The sequence below is a fragment of the Lathyrus oleraceus genome, chromosome 1 (genome assembly GCF_024323335.1).
Source record: "Lathyrus oleraceus cultivar Zhongwan6 chromosome 1, CAAS_Psat_ZW6_1.0, whole genome shotgun sequence".
In the NCBI taxonomy this organism is placed as follows: domain Eukaryota; kingdom Viridiplantae; phylum Streptophyta; class Magnoliopsida; order Fabales; family Fabaceae; genus Lathyrus; species Lathyrus oleraceus.
Genome location: NC_066579.1, coordinates 362,248,398 through 362,265,592, shown reverse-complemented (window position 1 = coordinate 362,265,592; position 17,195 = coordinate 362,248,398). Strand labels below are relative to the sequence as shown.

Below are 17,195 nucleotides of genomic sequence, written 5' to 3'. Positions count from 1 at the left end.
TGAAGTTTATATTAACATTGGTTATGTATAGGTTTTTGAAGTTTAAAATGAATTGAACTTTATAATTGTTAGGATATTCAAAGATACTACCTTAGTTATGTATTTTCGTCTGGATTAATTGTTTACTTTAATAAGTAGGAAAACCATGGATAAAACATGGATTTGTGCCGATCGAATGACCAAAGAGTACGAGAGTGGGGTTTTGGAATTCGTTAAGTATGTTGTTCAACACGTTGAAAACCCCAGACGAATGCATTGTCCTTGCTTGCGTTGTTGTTATATTGGTAAGGTTGACGCACATGGATTGAAATCGCTTTGATTATAAGTTATATCTGATAATGCATGATTTCTTTATTTTTTTGTTTTCAATTGCTTTGATTATAAGTTATATCTGATAATGCATGATTTCGTTATATTTTTGTTTTCAATTGCTTTGATTATAAGTTATATCTGATAATGCATGATTTCTTTATTTTTTTGTTTTCAATTGCTTTGATTATAAGTTATATTTGATATTTGATGGTTTCCTTGGTTTATTACAGGTTAGACATGGCTGATGACCAACATGAGGAAGTTAGTAAAAAAGTATCCGCGGAAGAAGAAATTCGAAGAGGCATCACAGTAATGAGAAGGGTGGTCCAAGGAAGATCTCGAGGCATCATACTAGATGTCTATTGGAGCAACCAGGGACAGCTTATAGAACCTAATGGGCATACCTTAACTAGTTTTATCGGTGCACTAGTAAGGAATGAAATTCCCATTACATGTGATGATTGGAGAAACAAAGAGCTGAATGAGTCCAAAGAAAAAATTTGGAGTGAGATAAAGGTACAATCAGTTGGCCCTTAATTATACGGTATCAATTATGTTTTTTCAATTACCGATACTAACTATCAATCTGTATGTTTTTCTTAGCGATGTTTTAACATCGAAGAAGAAAGAAGAGGTTTTTGTATGAAATTGGCCGGAAAGCTTCTAAGAGGGTTTCGGACATTTTTATCATCCAAGTTCCTTAAGGATGCGGATGGTAATTTTGTGGATGCGGAGCTTCCTAAAAAATATGAAAGTTTGATATCGGCTGAAGAATGGGAAGCTTTCAAATCCAAAAGACAAGACCCGGTTTTTCAAAGAATAAGTGCTACAAATCGGGAAAGAGCATCAAGTCCCACATATCCATACCGAAAAGGACGTGTCGGATATGGACACTTAGAACAATCCATGGTAAGTATTTATAAATTGCGATAACAAATTTGTTCATCATATATTAGTTTTATCTGATCAAATTGTATGACTTAATGTGTAGCTGCAGAAGGAGGAAAGTTCAGAAACATCTCTTCCTGCACATGTTTTGTGGAAGGAAGCCCGTGTGGGCAAATCTGGAGTTCCTCAAGAAGAAGTTTTACACGTATACCAGAAATGTGTAAGTATAACATTTTTTCATTAATTGAATAACATTTTTATACACAAATATTTGACAAGTATACGGTATTCATCTGATTTAACTCATATGCACATGTAAATACAAACCTCGGTCAATATCGAGTGCGCCTTTTCCAAATCAATTCAAAACACCCTTGTAAGTCGATCGCTTTTAAAGCATCGCCATCAACCTCACATAGCTTACTATTGGGCTTTCTTACAATGAGACCTATTCAATTTTTATCGAGTAGAAGAGCAATACACTAAATAAATTCACTTCATTCAAAACACAAATCAAAGACCTCGATCCAACGTCGAGTATTTTATTCTCAAACTCAATTGAAATACCCTGATTAAATCAAAACTTTTTTTACAATAAGTTGAATGAAAAAGGAGTTGACTTTGAGTTTTCAACTTCACTCCTCAATTGGAAGAATACGAGTTCTCTTACTCGGTCAGTCGAACAATTGACATTTTTCCACAAACATATAACTTTGGCAAATCATTCTCAATCAAAACTGTACGAAAAGGGAGATGGTCTTGAGCTTTCGATTCTTCTCCTCAAATGCTTGGATATGAGTTGTCTTACTCAGCCATTCAAGTATCTGTCGTTTATTCTAAAAATACATCAACCATAGCCAAACCTATTTTCATAATTGCTCAGATGAAAAAGAAAGTGGTCTAGAATCTTCTATTCCCTTTTCCGAATATTGGGATACGAGTTGTCTTACTCGACCATCTGAGTATTCGTCATACATTCAAAACACCTTAATTATTATCCAACCTTTTTCATAATTACTCAGATGAAACAGAAAGCAGTCTAGAGTCTTCTATTCCCTTTCTCGACTATTAGGATACGAGTTATCTTACTCGATTATCCGAGTAATCATCATCCAACCTAAAAATATCTCAACACATCAAACCTATCTTTTATCACCCTCGTGCGATCATAACCAATCAAACAAAACACCCAACACATTAATTCAACTTGTCTCCTCCGTGTGATCAAAACTCTTTTCAAAAAGAACACCATTTAATCCTTTCTAATGCACACAACAAACTAGTGCTTAAGCCTCCGTCGAGAGTAGACAAGCCAACGTTTGGCCTTTAGGATGCGATCCAAACAGCAGTTTTCATTAAAAAAATACCAACCAACCGTAGTCCCTGAACTACGAATGCTCTGATTTCCTTATTATACCATAAGGATACGTAGGCAGGAGATTGTTGTATCTTCGCGAGCACACTAATAAAAAACCTCCCATTTCTCCTTTCTGAGGTTCTCATCCATTTCTATTTTCATAATTTTATAACCTAAAGATAACAAACAAACATAAATTAACACTCGAAACACACATTAGAACTAAAAGGTTCCCGTTGAGTACAACGGACGTAAGGGGTGCTAATACCTTCCCCTTACGTAATCCACTCCCAAACCCGAATATGGTTGCGATGACCATTATTCCATTTCCTAAAGGTTTTATCGATATTTTCCTATTCCTTCATTAGGATAAATAAAGTTCGGTGGCGACTCTGTTCGAACATAAATTTTTTCCGCGACCATCGCGAGGAATCGTATTTTTCGAGATGCGACACACTGTTTTTATACACCTGCTAGTAGCTCAATGTTGAGAGAGTGAAACTCTAAAAGTAAGAGTTGTGTAATTTATTGTGATTTAAGAGCTCGGTTCTCTTGTAACATTCAAAATGATATAAAGATTTCAAGGTGAAGCTGTATATAATAAACACTTTCCATATTTATTGATATGAATATCATGCATCTTTTTCCAAACACAAACAACGGAGAAATATACACAACATATACATCATTAACCATATAGTTTTACTTGTAAATTTAAAAAAGAAAGAAAATTTTATATATATGCACACGTCAAATAAATGATCATAGAGGATATAAGTTCAAGTCTTTTATAAAAATACATAATACAATCATCAAAGACTTGTTTGAACAAATTACTATAATTAAGTATTTCAATAATAAAAGTAAACCAGATTAAAAAAATGCAACAAAAAATTAAATTCAAATAATATTATATTTGAACAATACAATATACAATTTCCCATTTATTAATATGAATATCGTGCATGTCTTTTTACAAACACAAACAACACAGAAATTTACAATACAATCATCAGCCATATAGTTTTAATGGAAATTTACACAAGAAAGAAAACTTCACATATATGTCACATGTCCAATATGTACGAGATTTAATGCATAAGAATCTTCTATAACTGTTGCATGGTGCAAGAATCTCTAGATCTAATCATTCTAGAGATCAATACACTATGCAATATGCAATGATTATAGAGGAACTAAGTTTAAGTCTTTTATAAAAACACATAATAATGTTCAAGCAAGACATTCGAAAGGGGGTCCTTGAGGAAAACGTTTAGTATCGGTGCAATAATTATAAATCATATAATTCTTTTGTGCCCAATGAACTTTGGCTATGCCATTTGAGTCCAACGATTCACTTAACCATGATTGAGTTGATGAAGATGATGGAGATTTGTTGGAAGAACAAGAAGAACCTGAAGAAGTCCAAACACAAACTTGTGCATTGAAGTTTCTATATGTGGCTGTGAATGGAGCTTGGGACCAATCAGTTTTGACAAGTCCACCTCTTGTAGCCCAATTCTCAGCATCCCATAGACTAGAATATATCCTCATAGGTTGGTTCTTCGGAAAATTAACTCCTTTTGTTTCTAAATTCTTGAACTCTCTTATTGGTGATCCATCCACAGAAAATCTATATAAGAAACAAAAAATTTATCATATGAATTCAGAAAATATAGAAAGAAAAAAAGTGAATAAGAGCATGTAATAATATACATGATGCTTTGAGGATTCCAAAGAATAGAATATGTGTGGAAGTCTTTGGTGGGGTCAAACCACAAATGGAATTGTTGTTCTCTATTGCCTTTTCCTTGTGTAAACACGTTTGTATGAAGTGTATAAGGATCACCACTCAAGTTACCAAGAAATTCAAAGTCTATTTCATCATGAGTAGGCCCTAGAGAAGATAGCTGCAACAATATTCACAAGTTTAGTAATAAAATATTAGTTTGCAGCCTTTATTATATGGTAAAACTTTTAACAATAAAAATACACATGCATGGCAGATACTTACATAATAGGTAGTGACAGTGCCAGCAGAGTTACCAGGCACCAGTTTGAGTTGCATGTCAATTTTTGCAAACAAGTATTCATATTTGGAACGAAAGCCAGAGCCAGAGGCTTTGTCTAAAGAAAGACTAAGACTCTGTCCATTTTCAAGGATTTTTGCACGACCATCACCCCATGTTATTTCAAAGTCTTGGTAAAAGTTACCAGCGGATGTAACCACAAAAAGAGTGGCCACAATAAGGGGAAGAAATCGAATAAGAACTTTAGCTCTCATTTTGATGCTTAGAATACTATTCCAACCAAATGCTATAGAAAGAGAGAGATATGTTAAGAGGAGGACACTAGATGCCAAATGATGTATTTGATGAATGCATGCAGAGTTTTGAAGGTATATATAGAGTATAGATTGATGATTATCACGTAAATAAATAACTACTATGGAATGTATAAAATGATTGGAGTTGAATGTGGTAAGAAGAGAGATCATACTCGTTGAGTGTGGGGACCTTGACAGCTAGCAAGTTGTGGGATAATATCAAAATTTTCTTGAATCATTTGAGTTCTACATTTTTAATAAATTGTTTGGCTTTATGTGTGCTTTCTATTTTCTAACATCAAATCATATTGGCTAATGTCTAAATCATGTGGTTATAAAAGTATTCTCAGCAAATTGCTTCATGAATCAACACATTATTAGTTCCTATTCTAAATAAACCTCACTTATTTGTTTATAATGTGAGGGTAACATTTAAATATATCCTATTTACAACAATACTAGCCCATATTAAAAAAACTCCGACACACTAACTTTTACTAGAACGTGTCTTGTGAAGGTTCACATAGACACTGCATGCGTGCATATTATGTACTTAGTTTTTTTTTAAAGAATAAAATATTAAATTATAGAAGGAAAATATTATGTTTTGGCCTATTTAATTTATAGAATTAATTTAATCAGAGTAATTATTTCACTGTCGTCAAAGTGAATCATCATTCCTAAACATCGTATATGCACAAGTGAATCATCATTCCTAAACATCGTATAGGAGTATAACTTCTCCACATCTAATAGTCACATGCATTCAACGCCAGAGTGACAAATAATTATTCTAATTTTAATCTCATAACAAAAGATTTAATGATGTGGTCATCTTTGTTAACCAAGTCACTCCAAACACAAGAAAGAATAGATAGTTGAATTTCAAAATTTTGTTTATAAAAATGCATTGGTTTACAAACATTTATAAATTACGTAAAAATACACATCATCTAGATGCAAATGATGCACTCTCGTGTATTTTGAAAAAAAAATCTCAAGTCACACTTCTCACAAATTTACAAATTCATGATTGTTCTTTCTTTCACACCTTTATAGAGTATTGATTAAGTCAAACCAATTTAGGAGTTGTGTGAGTTTATTCAAGATACCCATCGTCTTCAACTTTGATCCAAAATATCCCATTCTTTATGCTCAACTATAAAAATTGTGTACGAATGATAGATGTGAATCTACATGCTTGTAGATATGATATTTACAACAATCTATTTAATTTTGATGTTGGCAACGCTGTTGATAGAAGTCTATCAAAAATTCTGATCAAGTCTATCTGGTGTTGATGATGAACTAAACCGAAACTCTTTTAATAAGTGTTCCAGTAGTCAACCTTATTTTTCTCCACACCGGAACTCTTCTTTGAAGTGTTCCAGTGCATTTTTATTTTGTTTTTAATTTTTTTTTATAATTTTTATTTGTTTTGTTATAATATTTTTTGTAGTGGTTCGAAGACGAGATGCAGATGGTAGGATTCCAGACTGCAGTTTAGACCGGGGCGCATCTTCATCTGCAGTAGAGCCGACTGGATATCCAGAAGGGTCGTACGATACGTCTCTTTTGGTGAAGTACGAGCATCATGTTGCTCACCATTTATGGTTTGGTGAGGTAAATAAACGGGATATATTTGAAAATGAATAATAGTTGTACATTTTATATTGTGTTTTCTAATATGTGTTTTAATTGTTTTTAGGAAAGAGGTCCAAAGAAAGACTTAAAGGTTGATGGACATGGACTGAAGCTGACATCTAGGGTTCCACTGGCTCTTCCACAACAGGTGGAGAGTTGGGTATCTAGATTGGTTTATCTTCACTTCAGAGAACTAGTCTGAACAAGATAGACACAAATCTTGTCTCTGCATTTGTGGAAAGATGACATCTAAAAACATCTTTATTTCACATGCCGTTTGGTGAAATGAGTATTACTTTGGATGACGTCTCATGTCTGCTTCACTTTCCCATCAGGGGTGTCTTTTGGAGTCCTCAGGATGTCATGGAAGAGGTAACTGTTGAACCTGTTATTTACTACTTAGGAGTGTCACAGGGTAAGGCACAATCACATGTTTGTAGATGCAGGGGTTCGTATTATAAGTTGGAGTGGTTATGCGATTTATTCGTACAGCATAGAGTTGCTTCCAACTGAGCATATGCGATCAGAGCATATCTGTTGATGTTGGTGGGTTCCACCATTTTTGCCGACAAGACCTTTACACTTGTCGAGGCACGATACCTTCTACTGTTTATGGACTGAGATAGATGTTCGGGATATAGTTGGGGAGCAGCTGCACTAGTTACCCTATACAGATATCTTGGAGATGCGTCCATGTTCAGTTGCAAACAGCTCGGTGGATATCATACTTTCCTACAGGTATATAATTTAATTTTGTTTATTAAGTTTGGATTCATTTTATAAAGTATGTTAACTTAATTTATTTTATTTATTATGTTTTTATTTTGTAACAGTGCTGGATTCACGAGTACTTTCCAACTGTTGGAAAAGAGGGGAAAATTGGAAACCAATTGATAATTGTGGTCTTCCTCGAGCTATGAGATGGTCCTATAGGCAAGGAGTCGGGAAGGTTGATGATTTACGACCTATTTTGGACGAGCTGACACCTTCCGACGTCATATGGCGTCCATTTGAGGATCATAGAGCATGGCGTCAGTTTGATGAGTTATGTCTCTACAGGGGGTGTTTGAAGTGGGGTGACACAGTTGTTCCATACTTGCCTGACAGATGTTTAGGTCAGTTCGGGTACAAGCAGTATGTTTCATCCCCACCTCTTGATTGTATGATGGCGACTCATATTGATGTTGATTGGATTGGTTACCATCAGAGCGTTATCGCTGTGACCCGTCCAACTACCCTAGCCACCACTCCATCTGATGTAGAAGATGGTTATCTGGAATGGTATTATTGTGTTTCGCATCCACGGTTGGTCCCTCCCCATCGTGACAATCCAAGAGAGGTACTCGTTCCTGTTTATGACGCTGGACCATCTGATTATTGCATATTATGTGCTTAGTTATTTTTTTAAGAACGTGTCTTGTGAAGGTTCACATAGACATTGCATGCATGCATATTATTGCATATTACGTGCTTAGTTTTTTTTTTAAAAACAAAATATTATATTATAGAAGGAAAGTATTATATTTTGGTTCACCAAAGGCCATTAAAATTGATTCAATTTATAGGCTTAATTTAATAAGAGTGATTATTTACTGTCGTCACATAATCATCATTGTATAGGAGAATGACTTCTTCACATCTAATAGTCACATGCACTCAACGCCAGACAAAACGAGAACGATTATAATTGTCTTCTTTGTATAAGTATGACATTGAGTCACGTTCGTGTATTCGTTTTGCACATATTTGTAAAGTTTAATCTCATTAAACACCGACTTGAATGTTGTAGCGCTAATCTTTTGCAAGCATAAATCTGATCACTACAAACTCATAACCATTGTAACAAAAGATTTAATGATGTGGTCATATTTGTTAACCAAATCACTCCAAATACAAGAAAGAGGAGATATTTGAATTTCAAAATTTTGTTCATAAAAACGCTTTGGTTTACAAATATTTATAAATTGCATAAAAATACACATCATCCAAATACAAATGATGCACTCTTCTGTATTTTGAAGAGAAAAAAAACTCAAATCACACTTCTCACAAATTTACAAATTCATGATTGTTTTTTCTTTCACACCTTTATAGAGTATTGATTGAGTTAGACCAGTTTAGGAGTTGTGTGAGTTTACTCAAGATACCCTTCGTCTTCAACGTTAAACCAAGAAATCCCATTTTTTGATGCTCAACTATAAATATTGAGTGTGAGTGGTAGATGTTAGATAATCGGGTATGATAATCCTGGATAACTTCGAAGAATCGTGTTCGTACACTTTCCGAACAAAGTGTTTCGACCCTATTCTTGCCTGGGTTCACGAAATCTTTGTGGGGATAATTCTTGAAGAACAATTTGTTTCTGGCAAAGAGAAATGTTCAGGAATGTAGAGAGAAAGTTTGGTTTCGTTATATTTATAAACTGAGGCCAAATGACTCCTTATATAGGAGATCAATAACAGAAACCGAAAAGACGCAACTGTTAAGAAACGGTTACGTCGGTTGGGAAATGGTTCAACTGTTCAAAAGAAAATTTCGAACGGGGCGCTTCCCTGCACCCCGCCAGGGGCTTCGCCCCTTGGAACCCCGTTTCAATTATTCGCATTCAATTATACGTAGGCTCGACGGGCGTGCACTCCGCACTACCCCTAACTCGTTTCCAAGCTTTAACGCATAATTGCATCGGCCTATAGTAAATCACATTACTACTAAAATACATTGATGATACTAAAATCACCAACAGTAGATGTGAATCTACATGCTTATAAGTATGATATTTACAACAATCTATTTCGTTTTGATGTTAACAACGTTGTCGGCAGAAGTCTTCGTCAAAAATTCTGATCAAGTTTATCTGGTGTTGATGATGACAACAATGTAAAGTAAAGTTGTCATCTGATGTGGAGTTAGAAGATCAATATTTTATTTGATATGATCAAGTAGTCGTGTTTGAAGATCAAGATATTAGTGATTAAGTTGTGATGCTTGGAGATAAAGATATCAAAGCATATCTTAGGATGACAACGCATTATGTCAAACTACTTTCGATGGACCCAATGAAAATATTTGATCAAGTTGTTCATTTGATGATGATGTCTATCATGAAGAGTTATCTCAAGCCTTATCAGAAAGAATATTCAAGGTTTCGCTGAAGTTCTAAAGTCAAAGATAATGTATTAAGGAACTAGAAGCTTCCAAGCTATGAAAGAGAGTAAATGTGAAAGATCGTTGTGTATGTGCCGAGTGATTTATATTTATAAATGTATAACACTAAGTTTCGATTTTATTTGGAAAAATCACACACACACACACTTTCGAATGCTCGAAAAGCCTCTCTTGTTTTATTAAACCAACCCGATTAATATATATTTTTGCACCTAGATAGTAAGCTACTAGCTCAAAAAACATTTTATGAGTGCAGTTTACATTATACAATTGATTAGCCCTTAAACCTAATCGATAATCTCTTACTGTAACACCTCATTATTAACCATTAGTGTTAATTGTCGATTATTAATGTCTCCTTTTATAAACCTTACATTTTTGTACATGTTTGCGATTGTGGCTTAATCAATTATCATAATTAAAAAGATCAATGAATCTTTTTCTTTTTAAACGATATTTCCCCTATAAATAACAGACTCTTTTTCACTTCATTTACACCAAAAAAAAAGCGTTTTACAATTCTCCTTCACGAGCTAGTGCATTTTCTGTGTGATAATCAATCCTTCAATTTGTTGATTCCACAATATGTAATTGAATGAAGAGTTTGTATGACTAATTTATGTTGTTATAGTATTTTAAAAATTTAAAATATATTAAAAATAAACACTTTAATTTTACTATATATAGAATTTTTTTTAAAATGTTAAAAATGTCTACATCGTTTAAAAAATCATCTTCCATGATAGCTAAAAGTGGAACTTATTATGCTATCTAAAAGTTGTTATTAGTAACAAAAATTAATTAGAGGAGCGGAAGTAGATCGGAGAGATGATTGTTACATTTTAGAAATACCATAGACATTTTATTATAATTCAAATTCTATTTATTTAGGTTAAATATATTTGTAATTTTTTTATATATCTTAAATTTTATTTTTAATTTTTAAAATATTTTTCATTCAAAAAACAGTCTTTTTTTTAAAATATTCATCTATACTTTTAATCCTTAATACTAAAATCATCGTTAAAATTACCGTTAATTCAATCATTAAATAATAAAACGTTGTCATTAAAGTAGAACATACCTAACTCATTTATTTATTTACAAAAGCTGATACAAAACTATAAGTATATACAAGTTTTCTATTCTAAAATAACATTACACGCCTTATCAAAAGCGAAGTTATTATGAGAGGCCCAATTCTAGAGCATACAAAATGTTTAAAATTATCTTAATAAATTTAAAATATACTATAAATCAAATAAATTTAGTTTTTATCAGCCAAAAATAATTAGCAAAAAAGGCTGAGTTTTCCTATAGTGGAAGTTCAGAGGAGATGATAAACTTATCCAAAATCAATTGTCACGATAATATTATGAACCCATCTTTAGATTATTTTTTTGAGGTTTTTAGACAAATTCAATTAATAAATATTTTTAATGATTTTTTTATAAATAATTTTATTAACTTTATGCGAAATAGAATGAGACGTTGATACATCAGGTCTATTTTCTGCCGAAAATAATAGAATGATGAGTGGATAGTTTTGTATTTATTTAGTATTAAGAGGGAGTTGAGAGGTTGATACATCAGGTCAACTTTCTGCCAAAAATTGGTGTTAACACTTGTCAAATATTGCTTTCAAAATTTCAATAGAAACTGGATGTGATTTTGTCACCAGATGTAATATATCATATTGTTTCCTTCTTTAATTAATACTTTCTGGTGTACTAATGTAACAATTTACTGGACTTGTCTAGTTTGTGTTTTGTATTTAACTTACATGTCCCACTCTTTAAAGATTTGTATTAATGTAATTCAATCATAATGGTTGTTTCATCCAATATTTTAAAGTTCGGCTCGGCCATGGATCCCAAAAAAAGTTCATGGAGACAAGAATTCAACGGTTGAACGAACTCTTGAGTTAATAGTTGAACTCTATGAAACATGAACATCGACACGGACATTTCGAAATCGATTATATAATCAGGATCATTAGTATTCTTATATATACTGGTAACATTAAAATCTTAATTGGTGTAATTTAGAATGAATCAATAAGACGAAATTATAATTGCTCTATAGTCGCTGACTCGGCAATTTGGCCGAACTGTATGAACAAATTTTTTGTATGTTTCTCTCTACTCTGATTTGTATTCTCGTTCCTGATCCAACAATTGGTATCACATGTCGCATCATCTTGGAGATGCGAAATTCGAAGTGAGTAGGTTCGATAGAACGAACAATTTCAGTTTATAGCAAATGAGGGTTAATGATCAGTTGGCTTAATAAGGTTTACATAAGGTTCTTCGTGATGAGAAATCGACGGACATCACAACTATTGATTGGAACGAGATGAAGGAGAAGGCCGCATGTTTGACAAGACTTTTCGTTTTTGATTACGTGATTAATCGTATTCTGTACCTCACAACTCCGAAGGATGTATGAGATAAATTGGAAAATCGGTACATGCCCAGGATGTTCATGAACAAATTGTTCGCGAATCAGCGTCTCTATAGTTTGAAGATGCGGAAAAGATTTGATTTGCAGATTCATATCCACACTTTCAACAACATCCTCGTTGGTTTGACACGGCTTGGTATGAAGGTTGACGATGAGGATAAAGTCATTATTTTGTTGTACTCTTTACCAAATTCTTATGACCACTTAGCGAGTACTCTCACATACGAAAAGAAAATAATTATGCTAGATTATATTTCTTCTACCCTTTTGCAACATGCACAACATCGCCAAAGTATAGAGGAAGGGGGAGGAAGTTCAAGTGAAGGTTTGTTTGTGAAGGGAGGTCAAGACTATGGCAGGAGGCACGGTTAAGGTAGTGGGTTCTAGAAAGAAACGGAGGTTCAAGTACAAGGACAGAAAAACAACATAATATTATGGTTGCAAGAAAATTGGTCTTTGGATACGGGGTTGTCCAAACAAGTTAGACAACAATAGTTCAACAAATGTGATGCTTCTTATAACACCCTAAACCCCAAATTTTATATAAAAAATTTAATCGACAATTTAAGGAGTTACTATTACAACCACCCAAAAAAAATCGAAAACATTTAATGACATATAACGGAACAACATATCATAACAACTTCAAAATTAAATTTCACAAATAAAGTTTTAGACTTTAAACCACATAATTCAACATTAATTCAAAACATAATAAAAACGCTTTGTCCCTTGTGTTATAGATCAGATCATTTAACTGACTAAAAGAAATAAATGATAAAATAAATGAAGGTAAGCTCCAAGAAGCTATCTTCCACTCACAACTACAAATCTCTACTCATGGTTATCTGTAAGATGTCCATGGTGGACAACATAAAGCAAATTGATGATAATATACTCAAATATATTGGCGGTGCAAATGATAATTAAGAATAGCCTAAACAACAATAACAACAACAACAACAACAACAACAATCATCAACAAGTAATTTATTCTCACAACAATCATCAATAACACAAGCTCATACAAAACACTCCAATCGACTCACACAATCAATTATTATTAACATCAACTCACGTCAGCAACTAACTTAAACTAAATGTAAATATGTATTCACACAACAATCATCAATTCACAAATTTCAACTTGTATGCAATGTGAAAACACCTCAACTCTATATGCATGTGGTACCAACTCAACATTTGGTTCTCTCAGGAACTGGGTCCCCTATGCGCCCCCCTTCTGACCTCTAAGTCCCCCTTTTAAGCTTGGGATAAGCCACGAGTCCCCCATTCTGAACTAGCAAACATGCATCTTTCAACGACATGACCCAATGCTGCATGTTAATTCAAATCAATGCAACAATAATAACAATACTTACCTCCCCCTTCTGACCATAAACAACATACATTGACACATAATAGTAATCCCCCCATTTGAATTACTATCTAACAACCATAGCAACAATGCATACAAATAGTCCCCTTTTTGAACTATTTATCAACACATTAAACATACATGATTAATCACCATAAAATCATGCATCTTACAAAAATAAAAATTGTATTCACCTCATACAACATCACAAAACAACATCATATGCATCCCATACAATTTCTACACCATATAAACATCAATATGCAAGTAGATGAATTATCATTCAACAATCATCAGCAAGTATTTATAATAATTCACATAATTATACTTTCAATTCACATCATATATTCAAACATCGAATAAACATCCACACAACACTCAATCTTGTTAAATCGTTCTTAACATCACTTCATTGATTCATTCATTTACACAATTAACCGTCTGTTCATTACCGTCAACTATTACGTTACAAGTAAAAAAAATAATTTTTACAAATTCAAGTATCCGTCTAGTCTCTTAATACAAAACTATGGGATATCCATCCATATTAGATTTCCAACACTTTAAACCGCACCTCAATTGGATTTACAGAACTAAAGTTATGGCAAAAACAACCAGAAAAAAATAATAGGTTTCAACTCAGCAATTTTTCAAAATTCAAATAGCATAAATCGATTGGCATCTGGGGAAAATCGATTGACATGATTCCTCATTATATTTCACCTTTCCAAATTTTCACATTTTGGCTAAGAACAATAGATTGAATATGGGAATTAATCGATTAACATAGTTTAATTTTTCCTATTTTTCTATTTTTTCACGTGTGTAATCAATTGACATAGGATATCAATCGATTGACATCAGCCAAAATCCAAAAAATCCCAATTTTCAACACGTTTACTTCATCGTCTCCATCCCCTAAACTTCATACATCAAACTAATTCTCATTATAACATACAAACACATCATATCCTGCGTTTAACATCATATAACAATCTCATAAAAATTAAACATGTTATAACGCACATATTAAATCATGAATCATAATAATTGGACACACAATTGACACAATTTTCATCAAGAACACATGAACATATCAACAATTGTGAAATCAAAAGAAAAACCTAGATGAGGGTGAGGATCCCTATTTACCATTCATACAATATATATCCATAGAAGTGTAATATCCCCCCTTACCTTGTATTTTCAACAAAGCAAACTCTAAGCTCATAAACAATGATGTTTTCTTCCTAAACCCTGTGTTACCTCCCTTCCCTCTTTTCTCTTGTTCTCCAAAATAATATGTACTGTCAAAGTTAAGCCCTCACTCTTTTCTATTTAAACCAAAACCTAGTTCCCTAATTATGTTATTTCCTTATCACCCTTAACTTTCTCTCTTATTTCTCATATTACCCTTACTCCTCTTAGTAACTTGAATTTCATTTATTCTTAATTTCTAATAATTTAATTATCCACCAAATTATATTATTTTCCTTATTTTTCTACAACCACCTTAGTTTTAATTATTCTACTCAACTTAAATTAATTAAAATAAATCTAATTAATTTATACCATTCCCTTAACTCACTCAAATACCCTCCAAAACATATATATTTATCCAATTAAAAAAAAACATAAATCACCTCTTTGTTTGCGCTATCTCATTATCATCACATATTCAAGATAACTACTTCAACATTTTCTTAACCACTTTGTTCTTAAACCGCTCTAGTTTTCAATTTTTTGGTTCCTTATGTCAATTCAGTCTCAAATACTTCATCTACAACAAGCTAGAAGAAGTGTATCCAAGGTTGGTAAAAATATTATATCCAAATCTCAACTTCAAAGAGGGGTGATAACTTTTGAGGTATGTAAAATCAAAATCTCTCCACGTTGAAGAGTTTGGGGGAACTTGTTGATTTACCCTATGTTGGTATTCTATAGTCCTTCTCTTCTCCCAATATCTTGGACAACTTTAACTTTTTCAATGCTAATTAATCACTTCTTTCTAATCCACCGGCAGGTCATACAATCAATCTCATAGTTTGATATATGAATGTGACTTTCCGTATCATTTTCTATGTGATCTCCCATATGATCATCCCAAGGAAGTTAAACCATGAAAATTGTTAATTCCTGATGTTGTGGCCACATGGATGCTAACCAACAACAGTGAAACCAATTTAGCTTGTGAAGTAATCCAACATATGTTGGATTTTTGAAGAAGTGGAACTACTTGACTTCCATATGGGCACTTGATTTGAAATATTTTAATTCATGATGGAGTCATTTTAGAGGGGGGAGTCTAATTTAAGGTCCTCAATGATTATCAAGACTACTTTAAAGAAGATGAAGGTGAACAACATGAATGGGGTATGGGAGCACAACATACTTGTTGAGTTAACACATCATGCTCTCCAACCAAGGTTGTCAAAATCGAGATCTTACATGAGATGGGAAGAGAATATGAAGATCGTAAAATATAAATTCGTAGTTAAGATCGGAAGATCCTACCCAATTATTTTTGTAAGATCGAAAGGGGGTAATAAGATCATCAAACATAAAATCACAACAAAAATCGTAAGATCCTACTAAAATGAAAAAATAATATTATATATTTGAAGTATTTTTACATGTTAGTAGGCAAGTGTATTAGTGAGAAAATGATTTTTTTTTTATATTCTTTAGATATGTATGTTTGAGTTTTTATACTTTACTACTACAACATGGAACATTTGTTAGACATTAAGGACATATTTAATCAATGACTAGGATTATCATAAGTCAATTAGTTAAAACAAACCCTATAAATGAGATGTTTATTCTCAAAACTCTAAATCTAACACTTCATAATTTCAAATGGCACGCATTTGTCTCTGTCGAACAAAAATTGGTGTGCCTCTGCATCTTGTCATCCTTCTCACATTTTAAGATAGTGGCCGAGAAACGGTCAATCATAGTCGAAACTGGCAAAGATCCCACAAAATCAATGATTTTACGATTTTTTTTTCACAATTTGACTACAACATAAAATTCTACTTAAGATCCGGATCGTTAGGGTTGAATGAGATCGTAAAATCTTAAGATTTTAAGATCTAGATCGAGATCTTGACAACCATGTCTCCGACAATTAAGGTCGGGAAGATTGGATGAGTTTTACTATAAGATACCTCAAACTCCACTAACATAGGCTCTTATCAATATCATTCTTACAAGAACTCAAGATAACAACAAAATGCTTCATCAGATGTTTGTCCAAGTAGAATTCTTCTCCAAGCACCTAGATAGCATCAAAGTATCAGTTTCTCCTAGGATATTTTTTGATGATGATGATGATGATGGAAACCACTAGTAGGTGTCTTGATATGAATTCTTGCTTTCTTTATCTGTATACTTTCTAGTATTTTTCTATTCCTTTATTGTAATCCTCTTTTTTTAATATATGATGTTTGTTCCCTTTTGCTATAATTTGATCTAAAAAAAACTTGTTATATCTGTTGTTTGCATGATTCTTCTTCTTTTACCTTTTTTGATAGAGCATATTCTTTTTATATTTAAGTGGGAGTTAACAACTCTAATATTTTCATCTTAATTTTTTTATTTACTACCTTCTTGAGAGATGTGTTGCCATCTAAAAAATGAGAGGGTGTAGTTCTATGTAT

General features: G+C 32.9%; 2 protein-coding genes across 2 annotated transcripts; one reads left to right on the top strand and one right to left on the bottom strand.

Annotated features, from left to right (window-relative positions):
- The first annotated feature begins 523 nt into the window (after window positions 1-523).
- On the top strand, window positions 524-3,132 carry LOC127107043 (uncharacterized). The gene is made up of 3 exons (XM_051044321.1): window positions 524-828; window positions 916-1,162; window positions 3,098-3,132. Exons 1-3 carry the CDS (start codon window positions 550-552, stop codon window positions 3,130-3,132), a joined length of 561 nt encoding a protein of 186 aa, XP_050900278.1. The 5' UTR covers window positions 524-549.
- A 319-nt stretch (window positions 3,133-3,451) lies between these two features.
- LOC127136652 (probable xyloglucan endotransglucosylase/hydrolase protein 23) lies at window positions 3,452-5,022 on the bottom strand. The gene is made up of 3 exons (XM_051063193.1): window positions 4,572-5,022; window positions 4,274-4,467; window positions 3,452-4,190 (listed from the first exon to the last, which is right to left on the bottom strand). The coding sequence occupies exons 1-3, from the start codon at window positions 4,839-4,841 to the stop codon at window positions 3,791-3,793; spliced, it is 864 nt and encodes a 287-aa protein (XP_050919150.1). The 5' UTR covers window positions 4,842-5,022; the 3' UTR covers window positions 3,452-3,790.
- Between the last annotated feature and the right edge of the window lie 12,173 nt (window positions 5,023-17,195).